Source organism: Pavona decussata, unplaced genomic scaffold (genome assembly GCF_977016875.1).
Source record: "Pavona decussata unplaced genomic scaffold, jaPavDecu1.1 SCAFFOLD_299, whole genome shotgun sequence".
NCBI classification, from domain to species: domain Eukaryota; kingdom Metazoa; phylum Cnidaria; class Anthozoa; order Scleractinia; family Agariciidae; genus Pavona; species Pavona decussata.
Genome location: NW_028145696.1, coordinates 212,236 through 228,328, shown reverse-complemented (window position 1 = coordinate 228,328; position 16,093 = coordinate 212,236). Strand labels below are relative to the sequence as shown.

Sequence of the window (16,093 nt, the reverse complement as noted above, 5' to 3'; positions counted from 1 at the left end):
TTTAGTCGGGCCGACAGTTTCGTACAAACCGCAATTTACAGCCAATGGCGTGCCGATTCAGGAAATATGTCAACTAGCACCAGTTTTCGAATTAAGTCGGGCAGACACTTTCATACAAACCACAATGTCAATAAAAATTAAAAAAAAATTTGGATGTCGTAATACACGTAAGATTTACGCTGGGATACACCTGGTATCATGTGAGCCGGCCTTAAGTTGAAAGACCCCGGCAATATTATAATTTTCTCAAAATTCGAACATTGTACATAAAGTAGTTTTTGAGAAATTGAACTAGCCTTCAAAAAGTATGTACGACTTTGTGTCAACTCTTTCCATCCATCTGGCATAAGTCCTTTGTAAAATTTAACAGCTGGTGAAATCCTGTAGCGTTAGGAGTAGCCTGAGTGTGAGGCTCTAGAACAGGGGAGGGTGGAGGGAAATCAGTCGTGTGGAAAGCGAGGGATTTGATGCTAGGCTCGGTAAGACAAAGATAAAAAGAAACACTGTGTCGCAGCGCAACGTCCACCTCTATTGCAACATTTTTACTTAAATGATATTAACAGTTTATAATTATATGCTTTATTGCTTACTAGAAATACGTGACTCGCAAAACCTCGCGAAGTTGGGGCTGGGTGGAAAGCCCTCTTTACTCGTAATGTAGCATCAAATGAGGAGATTAAAAGGTTTCTGAACATGGCCACTTTTTTGACGAGCATGGTATTTTCGAGGTTCCACAGGCTAGTTTGCGGTTGAAAATCTATTTCTGACCCGACGAAATGTACAACGTGCGTGAAGCGCTGTCGTGTTCGATGAATTTATTTCCCACGGAAAATTATTTTACCGCGGCCACAAAACCAACCTCGTTCCCAGGGCCTCTCCACTTCACGTCCCAGGGAGCGAGAGAGGAGAGACCCTGGTTGGGTCTGGTCACGTGTCCCCCAGAATCTGGGAGATTACAAATAAATGACTTGAGAGAGGGGCGGTTGAGTGTCAGTTTGCCTTTACTAAGTGTACCGGAGATGGGAAAACATGCCCCAGTCAAGTCAACTTGCGACTCGCGTGTGTTTCAAAGGTCATGTCAAGTGGTCATTCAGAAACCCCTATAAATAAAGCGAGTGAATCTGTGAATGTGAGCTGCTATCGACTTTGTAAATCAGTTGAAGATACTAGTCGTTGGCGAAATCTTTACAGCAAAGGGAATCGACTATTGTCACTATTACTAGTGGCAGCCGAGGAGCTTTACGGCGACGCACTTCCACGAAGTGAATTTTTTGCCACTTTTACTTTTAGAGTCGTCAAGTCCACGATCTCTGAAAGTCAGGCATCGTTAAAGTCAAGCGGTGCATCGAGAAGTCGTCTTCCGCGCCGCATTCGAGTTGACGGCCAGGAAAGAATCAAACGTGACCGGAAATGTATCTCGAAGCCATTGTAGCCGCAGACTAAATTTCACTTTAACGCCATCAACTAGAACAAAGGTTATTTCGTTATTGTTTTGTAACGATTACGGTATTTCAAAAGGGTTTTCTTTGTTCATTGAAAGATCCGTGAAAAATTTACCGTATACATGTTGTAATACCGTCCATCCTCCTTCCGAAAGTGTTCTGCTTATGCACTATTTCCTGTGTATTGCTTGTTTCTGCAACCCTGCTAACAGAGCGTTTCTTTCTGGCAAATCTTTTAGCACGAGCGTGGTCGTTCGCGTCTCTAGTATTTCGCATCGTTGGTTTGTTTACGTCCCGAGAGAAAAGCGGACGTAAACAAACCAACGACGCTAAATACCAGAGACGCGAACGACTGCGCTTATGCTAAAAGGTTTTCCCGAATGAAACTCTCAGAACAGCTAAACATCGACCCGATTCCTTTCAAGTTTCCTTCCTTAGTCTTTCAGATTTGATCTTTCATCAGCGCATTCAAAGCTAGAATAAGCCACAATTACAACTCCATGAATTGAAGGGGAAGGCGCTGTTCGTCCACTGTTAATTTTGTCGTTTATACACAGTGATTTTCCAAAGTACAGCGCCTCAAGACAACGGACTTTGTTAAGCTTTAAGCCGATTAACGTTACAATGACACGCAAAATGAAGACTACTGAAAAACATAGCCAGTTGAATGAGTTTCGCGTGGGCTTCGCACAGCAAAGCGGAAGTCTGGTTTTGGAGTCGAAAATAAATCTTGACAAAAAGTAGCAAGTGAAGGACCCCTCCCTGGGTCTAATATTTCTCTGGGAGACACGTGACCAGACCCAACCAGGGTCTCTCCTCTCTCGCTCCCTAAGACGTGAAGAGGAGAGGCCCTGGGAACGAGGTTGCCACAAAACGTGCAATTTCTTCAATGCAATCTTTCACAAAAAAGATTGCTGGAAGAAAGGGAAAAGATTCTGGAGAGATAGTTCTGTATCCAGTGAATATTGATGAACATTGCAGTTGAAATTTGGTCCGGCACGCAAACTTTCCCGATGTATGCAAAGTTTGCTCCAGAGGACGCCAGACAGTCTGACGTCATTCATACTTTGTTTTACACTGTTGCTAGGCAACAGTGCGGACACCTTCAACGAAATATATAAACATACATACATATATATAAATATATTTTTCGCTCGAATTCGCGCGGTTTAGCTCCGCTCGGGCTGGCTCGGCCCAACAAATTTATTAACCTCGCTACGCTCGGGCCTTCGGCCCTCGCTTCGCGAGGAATTAAGTGTAACTGTACGATTGTTGAGTCCTTATCGGTTGTCCGCTGTAATGGCCTTTGATTCTGTAACACGGGAATTTAAATGACGGCATAGTCGCACTTATAACGGATGACTTGAAATGTAGCGGCCTTGCGCACGATATCTTAAAGTGGAAAGTCCCCCCTCCCCCCAACCAAGGGAGTTGGAAATTCCACATATTCACGTATTTCACATATTCCTTAGAAAAAAAAAATTAAAACAAATCCCGTCATTCATAAGTGGTTCTATGTCTGATTAATAATGCATGCGTACTGTCTCTTTGTTTTCAAGTACCAAGGTAGTAGTCGGAAGTAAAGACTATTTTGTCGATTCACTCATTCCATAAACTGACGCGGTCGTATTTTTAAAAGTTGTATCCAATAAAGTGTGTGGATATCATGTAAACTTACTAAGAACTTGGACAATCCTCATTTTCTTGTTGGTAGGTACTTGAGTAACAACCAGTTGAAGGAACTACCCACAGGAGTTTTTGATAACAATAAACAGCTGTGGAAGCTGTAAGTATAACTACTCCTTTGTCTGTAAAACAAAACTCCAGGGGCTAGTGCTGCTTGCTGAGAAATCTGGTGTTTATCTTTCCTAAAGTATATTCTCGCGTGCAGCCTCAATTCAGTAACTAGGTGTGAATCAATTCTCAATCAAAAAGTAAAAACTAGTTTGAAATGTAGTAGCAATTGATATTGAAAACTTCATTGTTAACTCACTACTGACCAAACTATTTGAAAGATTTAGTTTTAAACAGTTCTTGTCTCATTTACAAGTTGTTTCGTGTTGTTGTTGTTGGTTTTTATTTTGTATTCTCTCTTGCTCTTTTTTCTTTTTGCTTGTGTTTTTGTTTTATCTTTCTGTTTTGCATTTTACACAAGTCAAAAGACGTGGTCATCTAGAAAAACAATGGAAATTTATTGAACTGCGAAAGCAATTGAAAGATCTTTGCTTAGGTTTGATGCGGAATTTATAAGCCTTCCCGCAGTGTACACGGAGACAGCATTTGGATGATAAATTTGTAACCAAAGGGGGAACGAGAGTTCCATCACAGCATTTAGGTTAACAGAAGAATGTTTGTTTACATTTTTTTGCTGACGAGCTGCTATTTAATGCAGTCCATAAGGACTGGGTTGCACGCTACTACCTGATGGCGAATTTTGCGGCCCGACAGTATCGGAACACGAATATTGTCAGTATTTTGACACACGAGTTAGAGCCAAACGAGTCCCGATTCAGGAAATATGTTGCAGAGCACCAGCTTTCTTGTCAAATCGAGCGGACTCTTTCGTTCAAACCGCCCTAATTATATACCAGCCAAAGTTGAAATATATCGGCTGCCAAAATATGCGTACGATTTACGCTTGGATACACATGGTATCATGTGAACCGGCCTTATAAATTAAAGTTGAAAGACCTCGGAAATCTTAGAATTCCCTGAAAATTCGAACGTGTTATACATAAAGAAGCTTTTGAGAAATTGACCTTTTGAACTGTGACAGTCTATCCTTTACAAAGTATGTACGTCCTTTGTGGCAACTCTTTCCCTCCTGCTGGCGTAAGTTCGTTGTAAAATTTAACAGCTGGTGAAATCCTGTAACGTTAGGAGTAGCCTGCGTGTTAGGCTCTAGAACAGGGAAGGATAGGAGCTGATATTTGAAAACACCAGTGTTAACGCACTACTGATCAAACTATTGGAAAGATTTAGTATTACACTGTAAACATTTCTTGTCTCATTTACAATTTGTTTGGTATTAATGTTGTTCAGTGTTTCTTGTTTTTTTTTTTTTTTTGTATTCTCGACATTCTTGTCCCCAGAGCCTCCTGTCCCTCTTAGCCAGTGGCGCCTTTGCACGAGGGAAAGGAGGTCCTGGGGACACAGGACTTGATTGGCTAGTCTCCTAACAAAAGAAATCTAGAACGGAAGTGAAAATGTTAGCGGCAGAGCTTGGGATGGGTGACTGGCGGCTTGGCGCGAAAAAAAATAAATAAATAAAAGAAATACACCACGATGGCCGACGCTAAAAAATCGCTAAAGATTCTCCGAAAAAACCGTCGGTAATTTTTTTTAACATGTGTAGTTGTTATAATCAGACGGTTTTAATTAGAAACCACTCTGTCATTAGTTTCGTGAAGGAAACACGTTGTGGGGTTGGCAAAAGTCTTTAGAGTTTTTATCGGGAAGGGAAGTTTTGCTCGATGATGATTTCCCTAAAAGAACTTAACTCTGTCAACCTTGTTTTCAGAAGATAAAAACATTTACGAATTGCAGTCTTTAATAAAAAAAAAGAGTCTATCTTCGCAGGAGCTTTCGTTGACTGAGACAAAAGTGAAAGAGCTCTCAGTTTTACGCCATTGAATGGCTAAATTTCCCGAGCCTATTGGTGCAAAGTGCTTCACGCCCAAGTGACGATCACAAATGGCTGAAGCATTCCCCACAAATTTCTAACTTGGAATAAAGTACAGTAAGGGGCACTTTCTCTCTCAGCACCTTTAGCTTTGCGATGTAAGGCGACAAGAGAGCATCTTTTTCATCATGTCGGTATCCAGCAGCAGTGTAAAACATGTTCTTTGTGTTTGAGTTCACTGCAATGATATGCAGATGACAGGATCCACCATCCCTAGGGAATTTGAAAGTATATCTCTTGTTTTCTCTGTTGCTGTTAGTGTCAGTGCAACCATAGGTACATTTGGAAACATGGCACTTAGCATACCTAGGAACAGGTCTAAAAATAATTATTTCCCTTATGAGTATTATTAATTATTAACAATGTTTAATATGCAGTTGTTTTGCAACATCGATTTTCTGATTGTTTGTTTTTTTTTTTTTTTTGGGGGGGGGGGGGTGGTGGCGATATTTGGGAAATTACCTACTTGAAAGTGGAAGAGGGCAACACAAAAAATTTACATGTGCACTCTCATCCCTTCAAATCTAATACCTGCTTAGTCTGAAATGTCAGCCGTCTCCTCCCCCTAACCCACGGGGGGCGCAGGAGAAAGAGACTATCTCTCTCCCGCGCCCCTGTGGGTTAGGGGGAGGAGACGGCTGACATTTCAGACTAATACCTGCAAGAATTATCTCTGAGACATAAAAAGAGTGGCACTGAAAATATGAAAATTCCTCAAAATTGTATTTTATGTCATAATAGAAATTGTATTCAACATTTGGTCTTTTTTTTTAGAACAATTTATTTTTAATTTACACAAGGACGGTGCCTACTAATAAAGAAGTATTTTTGTTTTGTTTATTACTATGCTGGGAAAGCAGATCTTAGCAAGAAGTGTTCAAATCCAAAACGAAAATTGGGGGTAACCACACATTTTCTTGAAATAATAAGCAACAATTATTCTAAAAAAAAAAAAAAACAGTACTATACAAATAAAAACAGCACGAAAAGGCAGATTTACTAAACTTTAGTACACGCCGTAAAGTTACGTAAAGCTATAAACCGAACTTTACGCAACTTTACGCATTCTCGTAAAGTTGCGTAAAGCGTAAGTCCATAAAGCTCTGTTAAGGAGTCGTAAAGGTAAAGTAAAGTGCCGCCTTTACGACGTCCTACTTAATGTGCCGTATTTTTCGATTTTAATTTCTTAAATACAAATGCAGACAAATACTAGTCCAATTACTAGATAGTCTTCCAAATCGAAGGAGAATTGCAGACGGAGAAATTTTTGGCGAAGTCGTCTTTATCGGTAAAGCCTTTGCAGTTACTCGATGTAACTGTGATATACCTAGAACTGCGCTACGTCACCCATTCTTCTTTGAAACGAGACATTATTTTACCGCGCGTTTTTGGATTTAGTGCTTGTATTTAACAGTGTTTGGAAATTTTAGCGCTTTTTAGAAGACTAAGCGTTAACTTTTGGACAAAACAGAACAATGACGAAATAGCAAATTTACAAATTTTTGAAGGGACCGTAAATTTGCGCAAAGCTGTACATAAACTTTACGCGTCTTTACGTAGCCTCGTAAAGTTCAATGTTTATGAAGTAACGTAAAGTAAAGATGAGGTTGAGGTCGTTAACAAAGGGACTTAAAGATCAGATAAAGACTCTTGATTGGCTGCATTCTTAAACACAATCAGGAGTTTCTACTGCTTGCCCGTCCCATTGTCCCTTTGCCAAGAGTACTCTTTATATTGAATTTGAATATTTGAAACTTTTTGTATCGCCGCAACAGAATTCACATTTGATATTCGGGCACCGAATGGAGTTATTTGATCTTTTTGGTTTTAAAGTAACGGGCCTTTGGAGCAAGAGTAATACTCGGATGAACAAAGTATGGGACGATCTTATGAACGGTCACAAATATAACCAAAATTCTTCGCCCGAGCTTCACAGGGTTAGGATGACGAAAACACACGATAGCACGGCGATGTGGGACGCTGAAATGGTTACAAAGACAGTGAAGAGTTTGGCCGCGTGTTTTCAGCATTAAGTTACATTAAAAATTAACGAAATAAAGCTGGTCATGATTTTCAAATCAGAGCTCGAAACAATGTACTAATATTCTCAAAAAGGCAGAAAATGGATGGAGAATGAATCCAATAAATATCAATAGGAGATTGATTTTAGACGCTGTGAACTGTTTCCAAAACTGAAGCCGGTCCCGTCATGACATTCCTCACATTCAGAAATGTGAGGAATCGCTAACTTCAGTGATTCAAAAAGAATTAATGGGATTTTATACAAAAATGGGGAAAACGATAAACTCTGCAGCTCTGCAGTGTAGAACTTCTAATACTTACAGGGAGACAATGCGATTCTAAAGGCCGCGTATTTCAATCCAATAAGAACCTTTTATTTTAAAACATCTAAGTTGTAGAGTAAAATTTTACAGTCATAAATCTGGTCAAGTCAACAACCTACACCCTAGTCTACAGTAATAGTTTTGCAATTAGACATAATGTACTGAGACGTACTGGCGTCTCAAAGAGGCACCAACCCCCTCCCCCCCCCCCCCCAACCCTTTCCCCTTAGGAAGGCCTGAAACTCAGGTTGAAAAAGGCATGGACGTGCGAATAAAGAGGTAGTTGAATACACAAAAATATCCATAGGTCTAACCAAGCCAGGACAAAAAAAGCCTACTTATAACAAGAAAAATAGCAAGTTTAAAACTGATCCCAAAAAGTCCTTGGCACTATTGTGACTTCTAAACCTAAAAATCTTTCCTTTGAGGCCACGCCCCTCAAAGTAAGACAATTTTTCCTAGTCTTGAAAATAAACACAGTAATAAGATCCTAATTACATATATATTGAGCTAAGTTGTGTAACTCCATACAAGAGTGTTACAGTTTTCAAGTAAGAATCTGTAGTATTACAGAAAGAATTGTATAAAGCATGCCATCATTTTCTAGATAAAAAAATTAATCTTTTGTTCTTTAACAGAAGCTAAACTGTATTGTTTTATTTAAAGAGTACTTGAGTAATAACGTTAACCTGAGCTTGAGTCTTAAACCTGAGTTACGGTAACTCAAAATGGGTAAACAACTGCTACTCTTATCGTGGTATGATATTAATATGAAAAACTGGTATCAGCCCACTTTGATGCATTCAAAGAAGACCTATATTGTCTCTTCCATTCTCTTTAAATAGGTCCAGCTTAACAAGACTTTTACCTACAGAACTCCTGTTGCTAACAGTATTATGTCATACTTCACTATTTTGTAGCATTTTCTAAAGTACTGATGTACCTAGGCAAGACGTCCTAGGGCGAACAAATCTAACTTTCAAAAATTGCCATTGTTCATGGCCGGCTAAGGCATTTTACATCGCCTAGTCGGGCAGGTGTGTGGCTTTCTCCCAGGTCCTCCCAAATTATTTCCTTTCTGCGATGTAACCGAAATGGATAGACCGAGATGAAAGACAGAAAGAGACCTTGGAACTAGGCTACATTTAGCCCTCAACTGGCTAAACTCAAAGGAAGGGAGGTAGATTACCCACCTTTTTCTCCAAATCAGATAGAATTTAGCCTTTCTTTATAATTTGACCTAAATAATTACTGTTAATGAAGACAAAAATGCTACAAAATAGAAAATGTTGACATACATTGTGCTTATTCACATCATGGAAATTCTAATAAATGAACACACCATGTTTTGCATATCGACAACTGTGAACTACTTTTCAAGGCGAAGTGTGTCCATGCAAAAGTTTTTTTTTTTATCTAGCCAAATGGCCAGTAGCTTAAGACCAAATATGATTGTGAATAGAAAACTTTCGAATCTTTCTGATACAACAAACATGGCCAAACAGCTAATCTGAATTTCCAAGATATGATGTTAAGCAATGTTTCCTAGTAACAACATCATAATTTACTTACATTTAAGAATCTCCCTCGTGAAAATACATCATCATTCATGGTACATAGATACATGTATAGAATTAGCAGAAAGTGCGCTGGATTGAACACACTATCTGCTTCTCAACTCCATTAATTTCCTCATATGCAGCAGCAAACTTACAATGGCATCTTTGCACAGGCATAAAGTTTGCAGGTCCAGGTTGATTAAAAGTTCTTAATTTCCAGATCTCCACAGGGCGACGATAAAGTTCCCTCTGCGAATCCTCTTTGTAGCAGTTGACACATGCAAAAACATGCTTCCGGTAGATATCCTCTTCGAATCGGATGGTTCTCACTACGAAAAATTTTAGAAAGCCAGGTCTAATCGCTGCTGTAGGTTTAATTTCATCATCATGATCTGCCCATGAAGCCACCCTTGCCGATCGAAGGGACCTGCATTCCAACATACATGTAGAACCAATCTTCTCTCCAGCTAATATGATAGAACTATATTTTCTACACATTTCACTGACCATGCCCTGTTCTATGTGCTTCTCAGGGTACATAGCTTGGTAGGTTTCTGCTAGGAGCTGGTGATCATCGGAATCCAAAGGCATCAATAATTATTTGTATGCACTTGGCAGCTTAAGGCAGCTTATGTCTTACCAGTCACTGATGCCCAGTCGTCCATGAGCTGACATATGCATCTCATCTACTAAAGGCTTTAAAAATGGGTTTATACTCTTAGGCATAGTTTCCATATCTGGTATGACACCTACAAGAATTACATTCTCCCACTTAAAGCGCTCTTCCCTTGGTACTGTAAGTTGAGTAGGACTAAGTAAATTACTCCCACTGAAACATCACTCCGTCTTGAATAGGGCTGAAACCAGTCCACATTTAAGCCAAATGCTAAACTTCTTGGTGATTTTAAGAAGTCTTGTCCTTTGAACGATAAAAAATCCTTCCATACTTGGCCATCATAAATATCACTGATAAGCCCATTTGTAACTTCTCGCTGTCTCCAATGCTCACACTTGTCGGCAAAGTTGGGCCTTTTCAGCAAGGTCTCAAGCTGGCTTATCACGCTGTTAAAACAGTACACTTTAAAAGGATAAAAACATTCCTTTCTGTTTGACCGCACAACTCTTTTTGCCAGCCTCGCTCCACATTCCCTTGCTCCCTTACCCTTCTTAAAAGCTTTGTGCGTACAGCACTTTGCAACAATCCTCGAATCCTCCAATTCGTTGAGTGTAGTCACCAGGGTCAAACAGGGATGAGCAGTTGGGACACACCACGTATTTAACAAAATCATCATGGTCAAGTTAACCAGTTGTCATTGATAGAACATGAGGGGAAGTTGGGAACATAGTGCAGAATTTAACAAGATATCCACAATGACATGTTGTGCCAACCAGATGCAAGAACTGAAAAAGGAAACGAAGAAGCCATTCAAGCCCATTGTTGCTAATCTTGCAATTTGCTTGCTAGAGAAGGATAAAAAGAACGTCAACCACTGGAGCAGGGATGTCACTTTCTTGGAGACTGTAGACTTGTCACGTGGTTCTGGGAGAGGCTGTTCTTTGCCTAAGTCATCAAGAATTGCCTCAGGAAAATCATCCCAAAATTCAGGCTCTTCATCTTCTGCATTTTCTTTCTCATCCACATTTTGAGCATCTTTCTCATCCTGTAGAAAAAAGGATAACTGTCTTTATTACGGGGCAAAGTTACTGAATGCCAATTGGTCGAAACAGAGGGCATTTTCTTGCCACTGATTATCTGAGCACCCAATTTCTACATTTAGTTGGTTTCTTCATTTTTTGTGCTGCGGCAACGATGACTTCTTTCAGGTTCTTTGGGGTTTGACTTTTTAAGCCAGATTGTGTCAAAAAAATACTTGGAAATTAAGTGCTACAGCAACAAAGGAAATTCCTCAAAGTGAACTTTCATTTCTTACAAGAAACAGCAAAAAATGATTTGCTGCACGACTAGGCAATTTGCAAAAACTTTGAAAATACATATGAAAATGAATCCTTAATTCTACTTGGCCTCATGCAATTACATAACATTGCATTGGTGTACTGCAATAATTAATTTTTTTTCTGTTAAAAATCACTCAAAAGAAGGCAATGAAGTTTGAGTGATTTAAATGAAATATACAAATGTTATTACATTTTCTGTAAGATTATTCAAGTTGAGTTTCCGATTTCCTCTTTTCCAGTTTAGTAATCACAGCGCTCCTCATGAGACTTTCGCCGCATTCAGACTAGGTGTTTAGGTAACATTCTTTGGAACAGGCAATAGTCTGAACATACAGACCATAGCTTTTATTTGGTGCCCAAGTGAAAATCTCAGTACCATGATCAAGCACAGTTAGTACAATGACACAGGTCATTAGCATGGGTACTGGTCTGTCAGTTGCCATGCTTTTCCCCCGTGCGTCCTGACGGTAAACAAAACGGAGATTGTTATATTGACAAATAAGAAATATGACTGCTCCTTGGGCACCAAGGATTAAGTGGCTGGGCATAGGGCCCTGGCATGGTCACCTAGTCTGAACAGGGCCTTAGTACTTAGTACTTAGTTCCCGCCTCACCTCCAAAAAAAATAAAAAAATTCTCGAGCTCTGCTTTATAGCAAAAGTCTACAAATCTAAAATAAAATATGTATTATTCCAAAGAGATTATACCATGTCGTTACATAATGTACGTTATAATAATAATTATTATTTTCGTTCCTTTCTTTAGCCTTTTTAATATAAATTTTGATCACATTTTTTGATTTTTGTCTAACATGTCAATGGAACCTAGTTCTTGTACAATGTAACTCTGCTCTCAAGAAGACTTTTTTTACCTTTTTCAGTTGGTGATCAACAAGTATTTCATTAACATTTGTAATAATAACACTAACCTCAACATATTTTTGTGATTCCATGTTTGGAGAGTTTGTTTCGTGATCAGGCACACCAGAACTGCTTTCAGAATGCTCAGCACTGGAAGACTCTGAAGAAAAACCAGTCAAACAAAGAGTGCAAAATTAAACCTTGACATAAATCAACTTTGTTTAACGAGGGTGACACTTAACAGTCTGACGACTGACAAACCTGTGGCCCTCGGATTCCAGATCGAATTGGAATTTGGGAATGTTGGTTTTTGTGGAGGGAGGAAAACCAGAGAACCTGGAGAAAAACCCTCGGAGCGAGGACGAGAACCAACAACAAACTCAACCCACATGACGTTGAGTCCGGGAATCAAACCTGGTTCACATTGGTGGGAGGCAAGTGCTCTCACCACTGTGCCATCCCTGCTCCCCCATTTCTTATCTAGTCAAAATGTAATATAATCCCAGCCTTCTTGTTAAGATTAGTGAAAGGAGGTAATTTTAATTTGCAATAGCAAGTGGATGCCACCTTGTTAATGTCTCTCAGGGAATGATACGAATGAGATAGCCACAGGAAGGATAGAAACCAAACATGAGCTTCAGCATGGTTTTTGACCAAAGAAATATGCTCAAACCAAGAGTGATTTCTTTACAGGCAATGGTTTTCAAAGTGGTATTATCTGCTGGACGGTTTAATACTATTTATGAGAAGGAAATTCCCAAAACAACAATGAGTGTTTTCAAAATAAGATGAATTTTGAAAGCAGTTTCAATAATTTTGGACACAGTTTTTCACAATAGTCGGTACAAAAGCACAATGTCACCATGCGCATAAGCCTGCAGAGTGGCTAGATTTGGGAATGTGTTTGGGATCAGAAAAAGAACAGAATGATATTCTTTCTCTCTTGGTTTCAGAAGACTGATTTTATTATAAAATGGAACACCTTGTGGATCAGTTCTCAATTTTTAACAAATATGTTTTCATTTAATTAAAATAATACTGTGGAACTCAGAATGGAAAGACATATCCCTGCCAAAATAGAGGACATGGAGGTCTTCTAGGCAACAAAAATTCATTTTGCATTCAGACTTGAAAGAATCTAAATTCTGCTTAGAAATCAAAACCAAGCCTCGGACTTCAAACAGATTTTACAAGACCTGGTAAAACACCACAGTATGAAAACTTTCTGTTTTGTTTCAAAATATTTTGATATGCATTTTTTTTACTGTAGTGTAAGTGATCTGATCATTTGAGGCAAAATTCTTTAACTGCTGTAATTAAGCCTCACAATTACTTTAAGCCCAAGCAATTGCTTTGAATAGTGTCTGCGTAAATTATGTGTGTGTTTGAATGCACGCAATAAAATTGCTCATTGTTAGAACTACTTCCAAAAGCATAAGTATTGTTTATTTGAAAATTTTTGGCTGGAAAAGCTTTTGTTGATTATTCTATTTTTGGTAAAAAGCAACATGTAAGCATTGACAAGTTATAGTTGTTGTGCTTTCCTGAGTACAAGCTGTCTTCCATTACAGTACCGCTCAAAAGTAAGTTACCAGTCTCGTCTTGTTTCTCACGAGACAAGAGTTGCGTTTCTCAATACGAGAATCTCGTCTCGCGAGAATCACTGAGATTCTCGCATGAGATTCTATCTGTGCCATTTTTAAAACAGCCCATGCCAACTGTGGATGATTCTGTCAACATGTATGCACCAACTAAGTGGTTATTTTTACAGTCACTCATTAAGATGCCCTGGTTACCCATAATGCACTTGATTTGATCAGAAAGTGACCTTGGACCAGTGACCGGCTTGTTTGTTTGTTAAAGATTTTAGATTTTGCCAGTTTAAATTTATCAATCAGTTAGCAAACACGTAGGCCTGTACTTTCCAAAAGGTACGTAACACACCTACTGTGAATTTATCATAATTATCAAGCACAAGTGTTCAACAACATCAAGAAGTTCATGACATGCTTACCTTCCGGATTTTGTTCAGCCATAGTTTCATCTTCAGACGAATACGCTGATCAAAAGGGATCTGGCATAGAATAGGTCGCCCTGGCTGGTCCATCGCCCCAATTTTTAAAAGCTTCGTTGAAATACAATTGCTTATTCCTGAAAAACTGGCTTTTCGACACAGTTTCATTGCAATGTTCACAGAAAAGTTTCTCCTTGTGCCTAGACGATTGAGAGCGCCGCTGATATCCCGCACAAACTCCACGCATATTTTGTCCTGTTCCACTGGAAAGGAAATAGCCCGTGTTCGGAATCGAAGCCACAACCACTGCAAAATCAAGAATCGGTGAATTCTGCTCAGTGTGGTTTTCCAGTTTTCACTAAGCTAGAAGAACTCTACTACTACTACTGGGAACGAGTTTCACCGCGCTGTTTCCCAGGTAACAGCCTCGTCATCATGAGATACACAATAGAAGGATGATCACATGGTGTTGTTATGAAAGCTTCCCTTGTCAGAAAGTTTGTCACATTCGCAAGTGGCGGGAGTTTTGAGATTTCGCTGCACTAGCCACTGTTGTCGCTATTTTACAGTAGAAAACCATGTCTGCCATCAATCGCGGCCAAGAAGTCTCGCTCTCGTATAGTTATGTGTTGCTGTTGCAAGATACCATAAAAGAAACTAGGGTTTTACGCGCCCAGGTTGCCGAGAGAGCAGACAAGGAAGATGAAGTAAACAGAAGACTGGAACAACTGGTCAACAAAGTAGATGAGCTTTGTGAAAAGGTGAACAACGCTGATGCATCTAGAAAAAGAAAAAGGAACACCAGCCATTCCGCAAAGGTTCCAAGCAAATGCAGGGTAAGATCTTGCTTTATTTTTATTCGTCTTAAGGTAATCAGGATCGATCGAAGATAGATTTTGCCGCTTATAAGCTTCAAAATGCAAAAAATGTTCTCACCTATTATTAAGCTTGTGGCTGTATGTACAATTGCTATAGTATGAAAACCAGTACTGAAGCTAAAAGTAAACTTAAATTTTGACTGAAACGCATGTCTTAAATCGCTGATGTCTCATTGATCTGGAAGGTGAGCGAAGTGTAGTTTTGAATTCGACTCCATATGCATATAAACATCAGTAAGGGTCTGCGAAATCTGCGAGCCAGCGAGCCGTGCGAGCCACCGTGCGAGCCATGCGAGTCACGCGAGTCATGCGAGTCATGCGAGCCACAGTGCAAATTTTAAGAATTTTTATTTGTTTTATTTACATTCGCGTGAGAAAATTATGGACGAATTTTTTTCTTTTTTTTTTTTTTTTTTTTGTTTTTTTGTTTTTTTTGTTTTTTTTTTTTTCGTTTTTGTTATAATTTTGGAGAGAATTTTGCCTATTCAAAATCGCCCAAGATGCGCAAAAAAATAAAAACAATACGCAAAAATTTATTAAGGTTCAAGACTTCAGAAAAAATACATACAGAAAAACATACGGCTGCACCGCTACTCGAATAGGTATCTATTGATACATGTCATTCATTGATATCCACGTGGAACTTCATTCAAGAAAAAAAAAAGCAAAAGAACAGCACTGTTCGATCTCCGTGTGTTGGCGTCAAGAATGGTGAGTAAATCGCGCCATTTTAACAGGTTTGGTCTTTAGTCGAGAATCAGAGTTATCAGCACTCTGTCGGTTGGCTGACTGCTGCATGTGGTTGTCCTTTCCCGTAGACAAGTCTTTCTTCAAAACTCGCCACTAGAGTGGCAGAGGTTGGTTTCGAGATAGCATTCGACCCACCAGCTGACGGCAAATGCTTCTGTTACGCTGCCTCTTTTCAAATTGAATTTAGTGCGACAATATTGACTTTGCTCATCTTTGAGTACTCATTTATCATACCTTACAAGTTTGGAATGACACTGACAATCAGCCCTGACGTGTCAATTACAGTCAACCCAGGTCACGCGTGAACAGTTTTTCCAAGAATGAAATGAACATTCGAATTTCTCTTTGTAATGTCCGACGTGTGAATGGAATGTTGGACATTTCTCTGGAAATCGTTCAGAAAAAGACGCATTAACTGGAAAAAAAAAAGATTCAAAATACTTGGGAAACAATTGTTATTCTTGAAATATTCAATTTTGCAGTGTAAAGAAAAATTCATAGCTTTATACCGTCAATAAGCTAGGGAAATTTATACAGGGACTCTGAAATCTCGTTGGCGACTTTCAAAACTGACAGTCATGTAAATTTCAAAATTCCGTTCAAATTT

The 16,093-nt window shown here is 39.2% G+C and overlaps 2 protein-coding genes and 1 pseudogene across 3 annotated transcripts in view; 2 read left to right on the top strand and 1 right to left on the bottom strand.

Annotated features, from left to right (window-relative positions):
• LOC146454870 (uncharacterized) overlaps window positions 1-16,093 on the top strand; it is a 234,341-nt gene that overhangs the window by 123,886 nt on the left and 94,362 nt on the right. The window contains exon 6 of the mRNA XM_085094976.1: window positions 3,157-3,228. Coding sequence (XP_084951102.1) covers window positions 3,157-3,228 — 72 coding nt within the window. The remainder of the gene's footprint in view (window positions 1-3,156; window positions 3,229-16,093) is intronic.
• LOC146454876 (uncharacterized) lies at window positions 9,090-13,999 on the bottom strand (annotated as a pseudogene). Its single transcript, XR_014859158.1, has 3 exons — window positions 13,859-13,999; window positions 11,913-12,004; window positions 9,090-10,689 (listed from the first exon to the last, which is right to left on the bottom strand). The product of XR_014859158.1 is annotated as an uncharacterized LOC146454876 (transcript).
• LOC146454873 (uncharacterized) overlaps window positions 14,437-16,093 on the top strand; it is a 32,745-nt gene continuing 31,088 nt past the window's right edge. The window contains exon 1 of the mRNA XM_085094980.1: window positions 14,437-14,694. Within this exon, the coding sequence (XP_084951106.1) occupies window positions 14,437-14,694 (258 nt within the window). The remainder of the gene's footprint in view (window positions 14,695-16,093) is intronic.